This window comes from Pongo pygmaeus, chromosome 18 (genome assembly GCF_028885625.2).
Source record: "Pongo pygmaeus isolate AG05252 chromosome 18, NHGRI_mPonPyg2-v2.0_pri, whole genome shotgun sequence".
Classification (NCBI taxonomy): domain Eukaryota; kingdom Metazoa; phylum Chordata; class Mammalia; order Primates; family Hominidae; genus Pongo; species Pongo pygmaeus.
In genome coordinates, this window is record NC_072391.2 from 11,585,582 (window position 1) to 11,605,322 (window position 19,741).

Consider the following 19,741-nt stretch of genomic DNA (forward strand, 5'->3'; position numbering starts at 1 on the left):
AAAAGGAAATTAGATAAATAAATGATTAGGAGATTTATAAGTACTTCATATTCAAGAATAGAGATAAAATAATTCTCCAAGTTGCGTAGTGTATCTTATTGGAGGAGTATCATTGTGATGAGTAAATAAGCATATACATGAAAGTGTTTGTTCGTGTGTGAGGCACACAATATACAGACAATATATTGAATGGAATAGCTGTTTGATTCCAGGATTAAAGCCAGAAATACTGGGGCAACAATACGCTGTCCATGGTTCTGAAAAGGGCATGCTGGTTTTTGAAAAAGCACATTTATTAATCTGGTAACTTCTATTTCTCTGCAGGCTGTGAGAACATTATTTTTAAACATTAGAAGGGACCATAACTGAATTATCCTATGTGCATGTAAGAATCTGTAAACCTGCAGTGAACTTTTTTTGGTAGGTGCATCCTTGTCACTAACACACTAGTCAGAAAATCAAGTGGAAACTGATGAAGCAACTGTTCCCAGATGTCTCCCCACTTGGAATTGACCACATCTGTTCCTTAACTTGTGAGTACAGCACAGATCAAAGGACTCTGCTGCAGTAGTCTCGTTTTAGTAAATTAAGTACCTATCAGTGCCCCAAAGTGTTGCTATTCTAAGATACCACACACGTGAATGCACACACACGCCCCAGAACAAAGAAAAACATTAGAACATCGTTAAAGCAACATCTACAGTGTCTAAGGAGTGACCCAGAAATAGTTTAGATAACTCTCTATTACATATTCTAATGGCTTAAAACAGATTCAACATTTGTCCATGAAGGAACTGCAATCGAGGAGATACCAGGTCAGCATTTCTTTGGATCAAAGAATCCAACTTGTTTGGAAAGTCTTCAGAATTAACTAGATAGAAATATTACAGGAGATGCCATCTCTGTCCTTGAAGAGCCACTGGTTACATTTTTACACAAAAGCTTAGAGGCATTACCTGCAAGTGCTTCTGATGTGAGTTAATGGAGTTTGTGGAGGAGAGAAAATAGAAAATAATGAAGAGCAATACAATCAGATTTTGAATGTTTTGGCTCTTCCAGATGACTAAGCCAGTGAATGGAAAAATGTAGCTTAGCGTGGTTCATTATGACTTTCAAAATCTGTAGATAATGACCGTAAATAAGGGGGTGCACCGTCAATCAAATAGGGATGTAATTTAGTGACTAGGAAAAATATTAAGCCTACTGTGTAAAAACAGCTTTGAAAATAGTTTCTTCTGGTTACAATTTATTTTACTTTTAAAAATGCAGCAGGAAAAGTGTGGGGAAAGAGAGGTTTTGCTAAATTTAGCAAAATACTTGACATTTTTATGAAAATGTTTTACAAATGCAAGTAAGATAAAAATCTAGAGAAACTGGGTTGAGGCCAGATTCAATATTCACGACCCATTTTCATGAGACAAGCCAATTGATATTTTTTTCTCTCTGATTGAATTGGAAAAAGAGTTCTCTCTAGCTCACTAAAGAGATACAAGACTTTTTTTGTGAAAAGAAACAGTTTCTTTCCATTTTGATCCATGAACTCACTTCCTCTAACCCTTTCTTAACCTCCAGGACAAAGGATTCCTGCCAAAGAGTCTGAAAGGGAATGAGGGGAAACATGACTAGGAGTGACTAAAGAGTGAATGTCCACTTAAGAATTATTAAGATTCTGCAAGTGTTGTCAATATCAGCTGGTTGCATCATTGTTCCTGGCATAGTGAGGCTCTCTTATTAAAACATGAGTATCTGAATCCATGTCTGACAGAGGGACAAAAGGAACATAATGAGGTGTGTATTTGTCAGGGTCCACATTACTCCAACAAAGGTTACAAAAATTGAACCAACTACTGCAAAATCAAATCCAGAGAGTGGCAAGCATTTTAACAGCTTAAATGGATTATCAAAAATGAAAACAGTAAATCCATAGTGCTCTGAATGTAAGGCAGTGTCCAAAATCCAGTTAGTCAATATTTCACTGAGGAGAATGAAACACAAAAGTTTCACTGGATGCTAACATTACATATAAATGAAGACAGTGGAAGAATAAGACAATGGGCTTGGAGTTGGTGTCCACAAATTGGTTTCAGTTTACAATTTGCTTTAAGAGATAAAGTTATTTTTGTCTCTGGAAAAATATAAGAAAGTTAGTTGACCTTAATATAACTGTTTTCCCAGGGTGGAGATTTCTCAAAGAACTAAAAGTAGATCTACCATTTGATCCAGCAATTTCACTACTGGGTATCTACCCAAAGGAAAAGAAATTATTATATCAAAAAGACACTTGCACACATATGTTTATCAGAGCACAACTCACAACTGCAAAGATATGGAATCAACCTATGTGCCCATAAACTGATGATTGCATAAAGAAAATGTGGTATATACATTATATACATTGTGGAATACTACTCAGCCATAAAAAAGAATGATGCAATGTCTTTTGCAGCAACTTGGATGAAACTAGAGGCCATCATCCTAAATATTTGCTTGTCATCTAGCAAATAAATGACTGTTGTTCTTTGTGAGATGGAGGATGGGTATGTAGATGCTGAATAAAGGTTTATGGGCTGATTTAAATTAACTGTGGACCGACAGGTTTATTTTTAAAATGTTTTCAAGACTCTAAGCAATATAGCTATTAATTTACATTCTACAGAGTCAAGACCAGTATCTGAATATGTGATCTTATTTTTTTAGCAGCTTTTTCTAAGTTTGAGATAAATGAAAGATGTGAACTGGGGTATGGGTTTTTCGGGAATGGAAAATCTAATACTCCATGTTCTCACTTCTAAATGAAAGCTAACCTATGGGTATGAAAAAGCACACAAGTAGTATAATGGACACTGGAGACTCAGAAAGGGAGAGGATGGGAAGGAGATGAGTGATGAAAAATTACCTACAATGTACCCTGTTTAGGTGACAGTTACACTAAAGGCCCTGACTTCACCACTATATAATTCGTCCATATAACCACTTGTACCCCAAAAACCACTTGTACCCCTGAGCTATTGAAATTTTTTTAAAAATTAAATATATAATATTTTGCCCCTCTCAGTTTTCCTCCAGAGATTCAGGTTTGTCTTAACCTTCCCTAATTTGGGACAAACCCACTTATATGGGAGTGCCAAGGGAGAATTAGTGATCTGAATTTCATGATAATCAACATGATAGTTACGGTCAAAATAACCAAACAGTTAATACAATACTTTCCTTTAAAGACAAAAATAATGCTTTACTATGTTCCATGAAGTTTCAACTCTAGCCAGGCTACCCAATACAGTCCAAGTGCTAGAGAAAAGCAGATGATAGAAAACATAGCTCTTCTTTGATTTCAGAAAAAAAACCTTTTATGTAAAAATGTAAATTTATGAAATGGTTAAAAAAATCAAAAGATTTCCTTCTTTACAAACTATTTGGCTTAATGGGTAGTCACATTTAAAATATGATTCGATTAATTTTAAATCAGCATATACTTTTCAGATTATTTCTATTAGCAGAATACTGGCATAAATCATCATGCAGTCATCATTATTTTCACTCTTACATCTAGCAAATAAATGACTGCTGTTGTTTGTGGGATGGAGGATGGATATGTAGGTGCTGAATAAAGGTTTATGAGCTGGTTTAAATTAACTGTGGACAGACAGGTTTATTTTTAAAATGTTTTCAAGATTCCAAGCAATATATCTATTAATTTACATTCTACAGAGTCAAGACCAGTATCTGAATATGTGATCATATTTTTTTCAGCAGCTTTTTCCAAGTTTAAGACAAATGAAAGATGTGAACTGGGGATGGAGGGGAGTGAATTAGGATGTATTAGTCTACTCTCATGCTGCTATAAAGAACTGCCCGAGGATCACTTGAGGTCAGGAGTTTGATATCAGTCTGGCCAACATGGTGAAACCCCATCTCTACACAAAAATTAGCCAGGCATGGTGGTGGGCACCTGTAATCCCAGCTACTGGGGAGGCTGAGGTGGGAGAATTGCTTGAACCCAGGAGGCAGAGGCTGCAGTAAGCCGAGATCACACCACTGCACTCAAGCCTGGGCAACAGAGCTAGACTCCATCTCAAAAAAATACACTGTCTGAGATTGGGTAAATTTATAAATGAAAGAGATTTAATTGACTCACAGTTCCACATGGCTGGGGAGTCCCCAGGAAACTTACAATCATGGCAGAAGAGGAAGCAGGCACGTCTTACATGGCAGCACATGAGAGAAGTGAAGCAAAGGGGGAAGAGCCCCTTATTAAACCCCTTATAATAATAACAATAATAATAAGAGCCCTTTATTAAACCATCAGATCTCATGAGAACTCACTCATTATCACAAGAACAGAATGGGAGAAACCATCCCCATGATCCCATCACCTCCTATCCAGTCTCTCCTTCAACAGCTGGGGATTACAATTCAAGATGAAATTTGCGTGGGGACACAAAGCCTAACCCTCTCATAGGATAATTCAAATGCAGCATCCTCTGAAATATGCTGCCACAGCCAAACAGAACTAAACAAGTTCCTTTCTGGTCCCACCCTCTGAGCAAACAAGATTTCCTACAATTCCTTATAGAAAAGCAATAGTCACTATGAAATTCACACACCTAGAAAAGCAGAAGGTGAGACAGTGCCATTACTTCTTGAAACCATGACACTGATTCCCGTTTCCACAAAGGGCACAGAGAAGTCCACCACTTCAGAACGTTCCTCATTGATGGTGAGCGAGCCAACCGCCATGACTGCCCGTTGATAGACCACCTGGATGCAAGGCAAAAAAAAAAAAAAAAAAGAACAGTACCTTTACTTTTCCTGCCAACATTCCTGAGGACTGCAGGCCCTTTGTATGAATAAGAGCCCAGGGGATGAAAAGATAACTTACTTCACCGATCATTCCATTCCACACATTGTTAACTTTCTTGCCATGCTTCCCATTGGTCACCAGGTAGAGGTCGTAAGTAAACTTCACAGTTCTGGAAAGCTTCTTCAGAATATCAATGCAGAACCCCTTGCAGCATTTCTTCACATTCATCCCCTCATTGGTTGAATTGCTGTAAAGAAAAATCCCAAGACCACAGAATGTTAGCACTGGAAGGTTTGTTCACAATCATTAGCTGTACTCTTCTCCTGTTTTTCAGATGAGTAAAACGAAGTTTAAAAAGGGGAAGTGGCTTTCCCAAGGACACACCGTGAGTATATGACAGCAAAAGCAGAAAGTGTCCTTAATTATATCAGTTATCATGACAAGAGGTAACACTTATTGTGTAATTACTATTTGCTAGGCACTATCCTAAAGGCTTCATACTAATTGTTGAATTAATCTCCATGACATTTTCTGAATTAGGTGATATTTGTACATCCATTAAACAGGTAAAAATCACCAACTCTTAAATTTTTAAGTTTATAACATATACAACTTTAGATTAGAGTTTAGTCATCGGATCTAAACTGAGTCATAAAAACTTATTAGAGAATGGAAGAGAGGAAGATGTGAAATTCTCAGAGAAAGCAGGGTTTTGCTTCATTCTATAATTACAGAGGCTTGAAACCAAAGGGGAGAAGTGAAGGTACCCAGAGAACACCTCAGCCAAGCATCAGGAGACCTGTGTTCTATTCCATGCCTGATTTTGTGGACTGAACTTCTCTTGATAGAGCCAAATGTTACATGAAGGTTCATTAATAACGTCTTCCCTACCTACCTATGTGACATGTAGTATAAAAGGAGACACTTCTAAAAGCAAGGTCCTTGATCAGGTAAAAGCCCTATTAAAATTTAAGCTATCTTAAAGGCTATTGTATACTCTACCAAGGCTATACTTACTGTTTTGTACCAGCCACCTTGCTGTATTCACCTGAACAAGACATATTCAAAGGACACCCACGCAAACCAGAAAAATACCTTTGAAAAGAAAGGAGGCTGTGTATGGTGGCTCACACCTATAATCCCAGCACTTTCGGATGCTGAGGCGGGTGAACACCTGAGGTCAGGAGTTCAAGACCAGCTTGGCCAACATGGTGAAACCCTGTCTCTACTAAAAATACAAAAATTAGCCAGACATGGTGGCAGGCACCTGTAGTTCCAGATACTCAGGAGGCTGAGGCATGAGAATCACTTGAACCCAGGAGGCGGAGGCTGCAGTGAGCCAACCAAGATCATGCCACTGTACTCAAGCCTGGGTGACAAGAGTGAAAATCTGTCTCCAAAAAAAAAAAAAAAAAGAAAAAGAAAAGAAAGAAAAGAAACACTGGTCTATCCAACTGATAGCAAAAAGTACTTAGACAACTCACATAAGATCAAGGTCTTTCTGGGCAATATACTTGATTAATGGACATCCCATTAGCTCAACCCTATCTTTGAGTCATGCATTTCATGCATATGTTCTCTGTTTGAATATCCCATTTTTGGCACATCCACACATTGCAGTGTTACCTAAGCACTAAAGTGATGTCTATGGAAATCCAGCATCATCACAGGAAAATTCTTATGCTTCCATGTCATATGAAAAAAGTAGGTTACACAGTAGTACCAACAGAATAATCACAGCTATATAAAAACAGATGAGCTGATGAAATAACTGTATGGAAAAACAATGAAATATGAAGCATAGGACAGGCGCAGTGGCTCATTCCTGTAATCTCAGCACTTTGGGAAGCCAAGTTGGGTGGATCCCCTGAGGTCGGGAGTTTGAGACCAGCCTGGCCAACATGGAGAAACCCCATTTTTACTAAAAATACAAAAATGAGCTGGGCATGGTGGCATGCACCTGTAATCCCAGCTACGCAGCAGGCATAAGAATAGCTTCAACCTGGGAGGTAGAGGTTGCAGTCAGCCAAGATCGCACCACTGCACTCCAGCCTAGGTGAGAGAATGAAACTCTGTTGAAAGAAAGAAAGAAGCAGAAAGAAAGAGAGAGAGAAAGAAAGAGAGAAAGAGAGAAAAAGAGAGAGAGGAAAAGAGAGAAGGGGGGGGGAGAGGGAGAGAAAGAGAGAGAAAGAGAAAAAGAGAGAAAGAGAGAAAAAGAAAGAGAAAGAGACAGGGAGGGAGAGAGAGAAGAAAGAAGAGAAGAAAGAAGGGAAGGGAGAAAGGAAAGGGAGAAAGGAAAGAGAAAAAGGGAAGGGAGAAAGGAAAGGAAGAAAGGAAAGAAAGAAAGGAAAGAAAGAAAGAAGCAAGCTATTTTGGAATGGTGAAAAACATGTTTTCTTTTTTATATTTTTAGGGTTTTTTCCCCAAATTATCTAGTAAGTACATACTACTTATGTAATTGACGACACACACACACACACATCAAACAACATTGATTTATATGATATACATCATCTCTATATCCATGAAGGTGGGCAGATTTGACAGAATAATTTTTTTAAGAGACGCGCTCTTGCTCTGTTGCCCAGGCTGGGTTGCAGTGATGCGATCATGGCTCATGGCAGCCTGGACCTCCTGGCCTCAAGTGATACTCCCACTTTGGCCTTTCAAAGTGCTGGGATTACAGGTGTGAGCCACCATACTCAAGCTGGAAAACATAATTTTGAGTAACATAAGTGGGTTGTAAATGACACCTGCTTATCAATGCTTTCCTTTATCTCAGGATCACAGACCGCCTGTCTTGAATCACTCTCACCATTGTACCCCACCCCCACATCCTGTCGGTGACTTGTACTCAACCACTCTGCTTCTGTCAGCCCAGACCACCAGAGAGACTTTACTCTCTTGCCTAGAGGCTGGATGACCTGCTGTGATCCAACAGCCTTAGTGAGGGGGTAGTAGGAGGCCATATCTGTGTATAGCTACATGTGATGATTAGTGACCTCAACACTGTACAGTCATGGGGGTATGTGCCAGCTCCATCTCCACCAACTATCCAGAATGAAGGGGGTTGGGCTAGAGTTAAAACTGCCACAAGTATGATAGAAATGTGTCCTAAGTACATTAAAGTTGATGGAACGTCCAGATACCATTTCCTTCTTAGTATACATGGCTCTGAAAAATGTGTCAAAATCGAATTCTCTATTTTTCTTTCTGGTCGCTGTTGGCCATGCACTGATGTGCTTTCCCTACCTCTGTTCATTTTTATCACCTTCATTCTACGTTCCTTCCCTTCTTCCCCTATCACAGGCTCTTCCTTCACCTGGTCAAGATTTCTGGAAGATTAGACAGAAGTTTTAGATGCTTCAGGTTTAAGATTCAGGGTCACAGGCATATAGTGGCATTCTTTGGTCTCCCTGGAAACCTCAGCCAGTTTATGAGTTATCTCACCCATATCCCTGAACATGAAGTATATTTCTAAATACAAATGATCACTGATGCATTTTCACCCAAGAAGCACCCACTAAGTGCCTACTGTGCACAAGACATGGAATTGGGCCCTGGGGACCCAGGATGAAAAAGGCACGCAGCAAATGCAATAGTTGAATTTATCACAGTAATTATGGAATTGCAGACCAGCTTGTAATTGGGAACGTCTGTTGGTTCCTATTACAGCCCTTGTGTGGGTGTGCAGGGGATGTGACTTAACTACACAGACTGAGAAATGGTCCCCATGTGATCTCTCTTAGTGCTCCACCACCACCCAAGAGAGAGAATGACTCATAAAAACAAATATGGGGAGAGGGATCCAACAAATTGTCCAGTTTACCAGCTCTACAATTTCCCAGTATAGCCAGTGGATGTGAGCACAGCCATGCGAGTCAGAGCTGTGTCCAGGTCCTGGGTTGGCTCCTGTCCACTATGCAGACTCAGAAAAATCTCATCCAGCACTTAAAAATAAATTTCCTTTCTTCCCACCAACGATTTGACAGTTTGGGAGCTTAATTGACAGTATGGCCATTTCTCGCTACACATCAGGCCAAATGATTTTTCCAATTTTCTCTGCATGTCTTTATCACCCAACTAACAGACCAGAAAGGAAGATTTCTCAGCTCATTTCCTGTTACCTGGTATTCTTAGAAGACCCCACCATTTACCAGAAGTGAGAAAGAAAAAGGTTTCACACAATCATGTTGTCTAACAGGAATTCTTTTTGCAACTGATCAGCCTTCCTCAAAGATGTTCCCTATAGGAAATGCAATTCATCTAATCTTCTTTAATGTTGGGATTAGTGGATCCTAGCAATTCTCTATTGCTCTCACGAGTCAGACTTTCATTTCATCTAGACACACAGTAAACTCCTCATATCCCCAAGTGGAAGAAGGAAAGCTGCAAGCTACTATCTCCTCACAGAAACCAAAAACGTGAATTTGAACCTGTAAAGCTGTTGATAGTCTTCAGTAGAAAAGTCAATTCTTTTAAAGATAGCAATTTATTTTGATTTCTCTTCTTCATACAAATGTGACTCAGTACTTGCGGATCTACTTGTTTTCAGCTCCAGGGCTTTTGATTTTAAAGACTCTAAACTCCTATTATTGATTCTGGAGCACAAGGTGCCTCAGTTGATTGCCCTATTGAAACACAGAGGGTATTGTTATCATAGAGGAGGTGTCCCACTGAAGTTAGACTGCTTTGTGCCAGCCACTTTGCTTTCTTCATCGGGCCAAGTTCTGCTCAAAGAACACCCACCCAAATTAGAACATCCTCTGACAACTTTCCCACATCATCCCCTCCGTTCTCCTTGTAACTCATCACTCTCTAGCATTGCACTGGGTTTCCTTCCATTTCCCAAACTCCCAAGCTCCTTTCCTCCCCAGGGCCTTTGCACCTGCCATTGCCTCTACCTGGAAGGCTTTGCCCAGATCTTCACATGTTTGGCTCCTTCTCATCCTGTATATATCACCTTAAACCTTATCTGTGTGAGCTAAAGTAACCCCACATACCCCGATGTACTCTCTTCTCACACCACTCTCGTTCTATTCATCACAAGGTTTATTACAACATGGGGTTGCCCATTTCTTCCTGGTTGAATTTTTTCTAACCACATACGTTCCATGATGGAAAGGTCCTAGTCTTTTGCCCTCCCTGTTCATCCATGTATCCCCTGTGCCCAGCAATGTGCCTAACATGTAAACTGTGCTTAATGCACATTCATTCATTCTGTATTAAAACAATTTATTTATAACAATTTTATTTATAACAATGTCTGTGTTATTTCACTGTAAAGGAATTCAGCAAAAATCATTAAAACATTCATGACCCCAAAACATGGTCTGTTTCACACAATTATGAATCATGATGAATCATGAATCATGAATCATGGGATGTACACTTGCCCTTCCTTTGTGGGCCCCACCTCTTCCTCATCTCCAGGAGAGTGGAGGCTGGAGGACTGCTTATCAAAAAAAAAAAGCTTCATCCCAGGGAGCCACAGTGGGGACACTGGAGAAAGCAAGGGCCTTTTTCGGTGGGGCATATTTATTTATTCCATGATGTATTCAGGATTTCAACTTCAAAGAGGCTGACATTTGTGACCTCACTGATAAAATTTTCTCCAAACCAAAACAGGCCTTCATAATACATTTAGCAATTTCATATTATATCTTTAAAATCCTGATCTCAAGGACTGAGATCTGGGGACTTGCATCTTGTGTGATAATAGCTGAGACTGGCGTTTGAAACGAGGAAGTGAAAATCTCTCTTCCTAGTCATGAAACAAACATTGGTGTGTCATGCTGTGCCCTTGTAACTGAGGGTGCAAATATTAATAAGTCACATTCCCTATATGTAGGTGACTCAGAAGCCAGGGAGAAGACAAACTATACACTGTAAAGACAGGTGATGAGGGTAGAGAGAGATAGACCCAGGTACTGTGGAAGTAGGAAGAGCTAACCCAGCTTGGGGACGCAGGAGCTACACTTAAAGGATGAGTAAGAATTAGGTAAAAGAAACAGATCAGAAAAGACTCAGAAAAAAAAATAAAGTTTCCATCCAACAGCAGGCCTTTTTCTTCTGTGAGTCTCCTGTGAGGTAGTGTTTTTTGCTTATGTTTGCATTAGGATATACCAGGATCAGGGCCTCGGAGTTGGCCATGGAGGTTTCTGTGTCCCCAGAGGGTTTGTAGATTAAGGGGACCTCATAATGGACAATGCCAGCTCTTTCTTCAATCATAACGAAAGGAGAAATGACACAGAAGCAGTGCCTGCTGGCTGTTGCTGAGCTGAGAAACTGCCAGAAGTTCCATTTGCAGCTGGATTGTATCAGAAAGTAACATGCAAGGTGTGTGTTCACTTCCAAATGGAGAGACGTTTTTAACCTTTTTGAGAAGCATGGATCTGGGATCTATAAAAGAGATGGAAGGAAGAAGAATGTGTGGGGGGAAGGAAAGGGACAGCCAGAAAAGGGGAAACGAAATAATTATTTTTAAAAAGACTAAAGGAAGCCAGACACAGTGGCTCACATCTATAATCCCAGTGACTCAGGAGGCCAAGGCACAAGGATCACTTAAAGCCAGGAGCTTGAGACCAGCCTGAGTAACATAGCAAGACTCTTGTCTCTAAAAAAAAAAATTAATTAAAAAACGAGCCAGACATGGTGGCGCAGGCCTGTAGTCTCAGCTATTCAGGAGGCTGAGGTGAGAGGATCACTTGAGCCTAGGAGTTCAAGAATGCAGTGAGCCGTGATCACACCACTGCACTCCAGCCTGGGGGATAGAGCAAGACCCTGTCATTATATTAAAAAAATTAATGTTTTATATATTTTAACACATAAAAATATGTAATGTTTTATATATTTTTAACACATAAAAATATGTAATGTTTTATATATTTTTAACACATAAAAATATGTAATGTTTTATATATTTTTAACATATAAAAATATATAATGTTTTATACATTTTTAACATAAAATATATGTTTTATATATTTTTAACATAAAATATATGTTTTATATATTTTTAACATATAAAATGTTTTATACATTTTTAACATATAAAAATATATGTTTTATACATTTCTAACACAACAGGAGGGGCATATTTATTTATTCCATGATGTATTCAGGATTTCAACTTCAAAGAGGCTGACATTTGTGACCTCATTGATAGAATTTTCTCCAAACCAAAATAGGCCTTATTTTTATATGTTATATATATATATAAAAATATATGTTTTATATATTTTTAACATGAAAATATATGTTTTATATATTTTTAATATATAAAAATATATTGGTTTCTATATTTTAATATATGAAAATGTTTTATATATTTTAACATATAAATATATATTTATATATAAACTTGTACATAAACTATATATTTATCTATAAAATATATAGTTTATAGATAAACATAGTTTATCTATAAAATATGTAGTTTATATATAAAATATATAAAAATATGTTTTTTATATATTTTATATATATAACAGTTTATCTATAAAATATATAGTTTATCTATAAATATATAGTTTATCTATAAAATATATAGTTTATCTATAAATATATAGTTTATATATAAAATATATAAAAATATGTTTTATAAATTTCAATATATAAAAATGTATAATGTTTATATATTTCTATTTTCATTTATTTATTTATTTTTGAGTCAGAGTCTCACTCTGTCACCTAGGCTGGAGTGTAGTGGCTCGATCTCGACTTGTTGCAACCTCCACCTCCCAGATTCAAGTGATTCTCATGCTTCAGCCTCCTGGGTAGCTGGGATCACAGGCGCCCACCACCATACCTGGCTAATTTTTGTATTTTTAACAAAGACAGAGTTTAGCCATGTTGCCTAGGCTGGTCTTCAACTGCTGACCTCAAGTAATCTGCCCAGCTTGGCCTCCCAAAGTGCTGAGATTATAGACGTGGGTCACTGTGTCCCACCATATATATTTTTAATATATAAAAAAATACAATGTTGTATATTTTTAATGTATAAAATACAATGTTTTACATATTTTAATGTATAAAAACATATGATCTTTTATATTTTTAACATATAAAAATATGTTTTATATATTTAATACATAAAAATATATGATGTTTTATATATTTTAAATATATAAAATATACTGTTTTATATATTTAAATATATAAAATACAAAATTTCTATATATTTATATATAAAAATGTTTTATATTTTAATATATTAAAATATGTTTTATATTTATTTTAATATATACAAATGTTTTCTATATTAAAAATATAAAGATATTTTTAAAATATGTTTGTTCAAAAATAAATGAATGAATAAATTAAATTAAACTAGAAAGACTGAAGGGGAGGATTGATTCAACATAAGGGTTAAAAACATGTCTGTGGAGTCAGTTGGACCACTGTTTGAGTCCTACCTCTTCCATTTCCTAGCTAGATGGCTTTGAACATGTTTCATAGTCTTCCCATAACTCGGTTTTATCATATTTACAATGGGAAAACTACCCACCTCATATCGCTCCTGGAATTAAATGAATGCAAGTTTGGCACATCTCCAGGAATTTATCTAAGTCTTTTTTAAATTGATTATTGTGTTACACCTACTATAATGAAGTGTATTTTCTATGACATTTTGTAATTCAAGTACACATATTGTTACTATCGATGATCCATGCTATTTCAAAGGGTTGGGCACGTTCAGGTGACAGCATTCCTGCCACTCACTTGATTTTGACGAACTTCCGACATGGCACGGTGTTCCTCACACACGTCTCGGTCAGGGGGTCTATGTCTTCCACGATGACGAATGGGGCCTCCTCCAGGGTGACGATGCTGAGATGGTTGTCATCAGGCTCACAGTCGGAGAAGGACTTGTACCTGGGCCACACGGCGTGCCTCAGGCTCAGCGTCTGGTTCTCCCACTTGCCCACCTGCAGCACAAACACAAAGACACAGCTGTGCTTTCTTCCGCCGCTGATTTCTGGAGAGGCAAATCCTTTCCCTGCCGGAGACATCCATCCGTCTCAAGGGCCTTTCTGGCCACATATCTCAACACATGCATCTACTTCTGTGCTAAGACAAACGGGCATAAAGAGAAAACAGAATATGGGGCAGTTCTCCATCCCAGCCCCCCTCATCCCCAGAGGAATCAATCTGCATCTCTGGAGGCAGTGCCCAGGCACTGATACCTTTAGAGCCCCGCAGGTGGTTCTAATGTTCTGCCAGAGTTCAGGACCACGGATGGCAAGGAAACGGCATAGACTTTTAGAATCAGAGAGGTCTGGGTTTGATTCTCCAACTGTACCACTTACTAGCTGCACAACTCTAGGCAAGCTCTTAATCCTAAGATCTTCTGTTTTCTCATCTGTATAATGAACACAATTCCTCCTATTTCCTAAGGATGCCATGGGAATTCAATAAAGCAATGCATGAAAGGCAAAAGCACAACATAGGGACTCCATATTGTTTCTAAGTATAAAGAAGAGAAAGTGAAAAGGAGAAAGAAGAAAAAGGTGCTAAGACGAAGGAAAAGAGAAAAAGGGAGAGGAAGATGAAGTTGGAGAGTGAAAAGAAGAGGAGTGGGGGTTGAGACAACACAGAGGAGAGATGGAGCAGGTGGGGAAATTAAAAGCATCATTTTGACCCCAGATACAGTTCTATTTAAGTTGCAAATTAAGGTGAACTTTTATTAATTCTGCACAGAGGGGAGACTGTCACTGCTTAGCGTACATCAAGACCTGTCAAAATACAATCGATTGTATTCCCTCGGAGCAGCAGTCGGCATCTTAGTGCAATCAAATTGAAGGCTGTATATTTTGAACCTTAATTTTATTTGACAGCTTATTGGCGCTATTCACATACACGCTGGGAGGAAGCTGCCCCCGCGCCGCTCTTTCTCCCTTCTCCTCCTGCTCCCACACGCGATTGCTTGACACCACAGGTCACCGCTTTATTTGTAATACCAACCTCGAGGAAAACACCTCATCTGAAAAGCTAAATGCCAAATCCAGGCTTGTCTGTGTTGACATGACCCACTCACCTCTTCTCCTGTAATGTTTAAGTGTCACCAGAAATGAATCTCAAACCCTTAAAGAGAATTCAAACATGCCGGACACCAGGAGACGTGACAGGGTGGGAGGAGAGAAAAGAATCAGTGCTCTCTAAGATTACCTCATCATATGGGCTGGAAAATTTTTGCTGGCTATAAAGAAACATTTCCTGTGGCTAATTACAAAATTGTCCAGCATTGCTGATACATTTCTTTTTAAGATAGCATGGCGAGTAGAGCAATTTGGTTAAACACACACACACATGTTCATTTATTCATGCTATGATATATAACAGGCTGGGAAGAATGTTGAGCGCATCAAATTCTTCACTCATTCGACAGGGATTTATTGAAGGCCTACGATGTCCCAGTGCCAGCCTAGGAATAATGATGGCTAAAACAGAATGACTCTTGTCTTCTTGGAACTGTCAGTCAGTTGTATGACATAGATCAAGCCAAAAATACTAAAATATGCAAATAGATAAAGAAATATACAAGTTTTTCCTTTTGGAACATATTATACCAATCCCTTTTCTTTCTATTTGCTTTGGAAGACTCAAACACAACCTTCGAGAGAGGTTGGGTAGTTCAGTGGTTAAGAGAATGGCTTTTGAAGTCAAACAGAACTAAGTGTAAATCCTGGCTTCATCCACTAGCTGAGTAGCCTTGGGAAAGTCATTCAACCTCTCTGAGCTTCACTTTCTCCGTTTGTAAAATGAAGAGAGCAACAGGGTATGACCTTAAAGACTGCAGTAAGGTTTGAATGAGCCAAAAAGTACCAAAAATATAAAGCACAAAACCTGACATGGCATGTAACACACATGGTGGCTGCTATTATTTTACTATTGTTGTTAGCATTTAAAACATAGCTGAACTATCACCTTATCTGTAAAATCATTCCTGCTTTCCCTAGTAATATAGAACTTTGCACATATCTCCACCATAGCATTTTATATTACAACTTCAATGACATAACTTTTGAGCAGTTCTGTACAGTCAGGAAATGTGCCAATATCACCACTTAGTTTAATTCCTACAAATTCTACACGGTAAGCATTATTATTCCAACTTCATAGTTCAGGAAACTGAAACACAGAGAGGTTATGTGACTTGCACAAACTCACACAGCAAGTAAGTGCTGGAACCAGAGTTATAACATGGGGCTTTCTGAACCCAAAGGTGCTTTCTCGCTATGTACAGTGTTTCTGTGAATTGAGCTGCAGTAGCCACGTTATAGCTCCAACACTCTTCCTTCCTTGCAGACATGTTTCCTAAAGTCCCAAGATAATGCAAATTAAGGCAAAGACTAGCAGAATCTTTGTGGATATCATTGACCACATCACAACCCCCACACCATGGGAGTCAGCCAAAGTTTCAGTCCAATGCTCACTCATGGAGAGACAAGTTGCAAAGGTTTATGAGCCCCCAGAGTGCAATAACTTCCTAAATCTTCTCCAAGTTCTACTCCCTGTTCCTGACACATCCAAGTATCCACGGGTCAGCCAAGGAGGTTGAAGGTGAGTGGTAGGTAGAGAGAACTCGATCAGGAGCTGAAGCTGCTGTGTCAACATTGCCCTAGGTCCCAAGAGCTCTTACCTTCTTTTCTGATCTGATAGACCCTTCGGCACCCCATTGCAAACACCAAAAATCTCAACTACTAAATCATATATACCAGATAAAGAACAGACATTCTTCACTTTCCCTGTCTACATTCCTATTTACAAGGGACTACAACTGAGTCCAGTGTTTATATACAGGTTTAGCAGAGTCATTCATTCCATAAATATGTGTTGAGTGGTTACTAGGTTCCAAGCACTGTGCTAGACACTGAGAATACTGTAATGTAAGTGATAAAATGTTTGCTTGCATGAAATTTTTGTGCTAATTGAGAAGACACATGAGTCAAATGATTACACAAAAACGTATGTTCATACAAACTGGCAGGAAGAAATGAAACATGGGTCTAAGAGAGCATATAGGAGAAAAGATATCAGAGACATCTTCCCTGAGGAGGTGACACTTAAGCTGAAATTGGAAATTCAGGGTGAGTTGGACCATGGCAATTGTGGGAAGGAATTGTGGAGGAGCAGAGAAAGAAAGAGCACTCCAGATAGGTGGAGACCAGAAAATGCAAAGCCTTGTAGGCTCAATTAAGAAGTTGCGATTTACCTTAAGGGTTTGCTACAGACTGAATGTTTGCGTCCCTCCAAGATTCATAGGTTGAAATCCTAACCCTAATGTGGTGGTGTTAGGAGGAGGGGTCTTTGGGAGGTGATTAGGTCATGAAGGTGGAGCCCTCATGCATAGGGTTAGTGCTTTTATGAAAGAGGCCCCAGAGAGACCCATTGCCTTTTCCACCATATCAGTATGCAACAAGAAGATTGCTGTCTTTGAACCAGGAAGCAGCTCTCACCAGACACTAAATCTGCTGGCACCTTGATTTGGACTTCCCAGTCTCCAGAAGCATGAGAAACAAGTTTCTGTGGTTTATAAGCCACCCAGTCTATGGTATTCTGTTACAACAACCCAAATGGACTAAGAGTCAATCAAGTTCAATGGCCAGAATGGAAAAAGATTTATAGAAGTCACCATGGATATATGTCCATATATAACCTGCCTGAAGATGGAAGCTTCTTTGCCTACTTCAATTTTTTTTTATTATGGAAATGTTTAAATGTATGTAAGAGTAGAATCATATAATGAACCTCCATATTCCCAATATCCAGCTTCAATAATTAGTACTCATGACCAGTCTTGTTTCATTTATACTCCCACTCACTCCTTCTATATTACAGCAAAAAAACCCGTTATATAATTTATTCATAAATCCTTAATTTGATTTAAATATCTAAACATCATTTGCTTCACAATATTATACCTCAATAATCTACAATAATCTATGTGTTTATGTATATGTTTTACTTATGAGACTATGATTTCCCAGCCTAGCAGGAATTTTATATGCATAATGATTGGTTTCTATGTCCACAGCTTCTAACTCAGGGCATGCCACATGGAGGGACTTAATGGGTAGTTTTTGGTGGAGTGAATAAACATACAGCCTGTATTTTTTTTACATGTGCATGAGTCAGAAAAATGTTAGAATGATTAATGTGTCCATATGTGCCTCAGCTTTGGAATCTTGTACCCTAGGCAAAATATGGAAGTATCAAGGACCTGTATTCTCTCCCTTGCTCTTACTGCAACTTCAGCCCCCCAGACTCAGAGCCATTGAGGGTGGCTGTCTGAATAGCCTCTGGGTATTAAATTTCCCCAGAGAAAGCAAATAGCATCATCCTAACACCATTTAAAAAGGGACTCCAGCCACCGGAGTATTCAGGGAGAAAGAAAGAACCAATGGGTTGAATCCTGAAGACCTCAGTTTCAACTGTCATATTGTTTCTGCTTGTCTCCATTTTCACAGTGGCATGGAGTATGTATGCTCTAAATGCCTTTATTTAGAAGTTATATCCAAAATGGAAGGACCCTGTGCACTTTGAAGATGGCAGCCAGCAATCTCTCTGCTCCCACCTTGGACGTGATGGTGACTCTTCTGCTATTCTCTAAACTGGACCTTTTTCCTGTTCCCAATCCCCTCCATAAAAATGAACACCACACTCAGCTGAGTCTGTAACTTTAGATCAGCAGTCCTGACTCATATAAGCTATTCTGAAGAGTGAGCCAATACCAGGGTTGCACCACATTTCCTCCAGCAGTGCTTCCAGGAGTAAGGTTTCAATCCATTTCCTCCAGCAGTGCTTCCAGGAATAAGGTTTCAATGCATCAGAGCAAGTGAAATCATACAGTCATTGTCAATCACATGCTCCCACTTTTGGAGCTTGGAGGGAAAATGAAGTTCCAGGACACCTTGCCAAACTTCTGGTTATATTTATACACAACCAGGACAGGCAAGCACACTTGTCTGTGTGTGTGTATGTGTGTGTGCGTGTGCTGTATACATGTACATGTATATGCACATATGGATCCCACTGACTTTTCAGGAATCAGCTTCATTGCTGCAGAATCCCTCTCTTCTCTCCTTTACATGGCACAGGACAAGAGGGTTCAGAATCATTAATACCACAGGCTTAGAGATCAGACAGATGAACAGGTTCAAATCTTGTCACTGCTTTAGCCATGTGACCTTGAACAAGCCACATAATCTTTTTGAACCTCAGTTCACTCAATCACCAAATAAAAACAACACTTCCATTTCATATGCTTATAAGATAATGACAACAAACATTTCTTAATGCACAGTTCCTGGCACACAGAAAGGTCTCCATACGTGGTACTATTATCATTAATTCAACATTTGTTAAACTTATCTTCAGGAAAATGAGCCTCTGTAGCAGAAGAACTAATTGACAAATGGAGATCTGAGTTTCTTCTATGGCATTCCCTTGACTTTTGACCTCACTGATTGGGTCTCATTCTCCTCACTGGAACAGGAATGAGGGGAGTGGGTTTGAATTAGATAATCTCTAAAGTCTTTCAGGTATAGCACTCTATATAAAATGCAAGGATAAGCTGCCCTCCCAAATCTTTCCTGATTTGAGCTCACGGTAATGAGTACATAAATAGAAGAGGAGCAAAGGTAACACTCCTTACTTGATGTTTAATTCTGTATGGCAACCATATATTAGGGCAGTCTTGCACCCAGGGCGAAAGGACAGCAGAAACAGCCAAATGGCAAGCTATCTCTAAAAAAGGTGGCAGGATGGTTCTGAGAAACAATTAGAAGACTGAGGAAAGAAGAACATGGTCAACAGAGCGCTCTTGGATAGTAATTCTCCATGCTGCACAAAAAACAGTGGTACTCAAATCTGAGGCTTTTCTCAAAGCTGGCTCTTCCTCATTCTCTAAAGAAGGGCATGAGTTCAAATCTTGAC

The 19,741-nt window shown here is 38.8% G+C and overlaps 1 protein-coding gene across 3 annotated transcripts in view; it reads right to left on the bottom strand.

Annotated features, from left to right (window-relative positions):
- Positions 1–19,741, bottom strand: part of GRIN2A (glutamate ionotropic receptor NMDA type subunit 2A) — a 429,030-nt gene that overhangs the window by 83,293 nt on the left and 325,996 nt on the right. For all 3 annotated transcript variants that reach the window (XM_054452862.2, XM_054452861.2, XM_054452863.2), the window contains 3 exons: positions 13,526–13,731; positions 4,880–5,048; positions 4,605–4,758 (listed from right to left, as the gene is read on the bottom strand). In XM_054452862.2, coding sequence (XP_054308837.1) covers positions 4,605–4,758; positions 4,880–5,048; positions 13,526–13,731 — 529 coding nt within the window. The remainder of the gene's footprint in view (positions 1–4,604; positions 4,759–4,879; positions 5,049–13,525; positions 13,732–19,741) is intronic.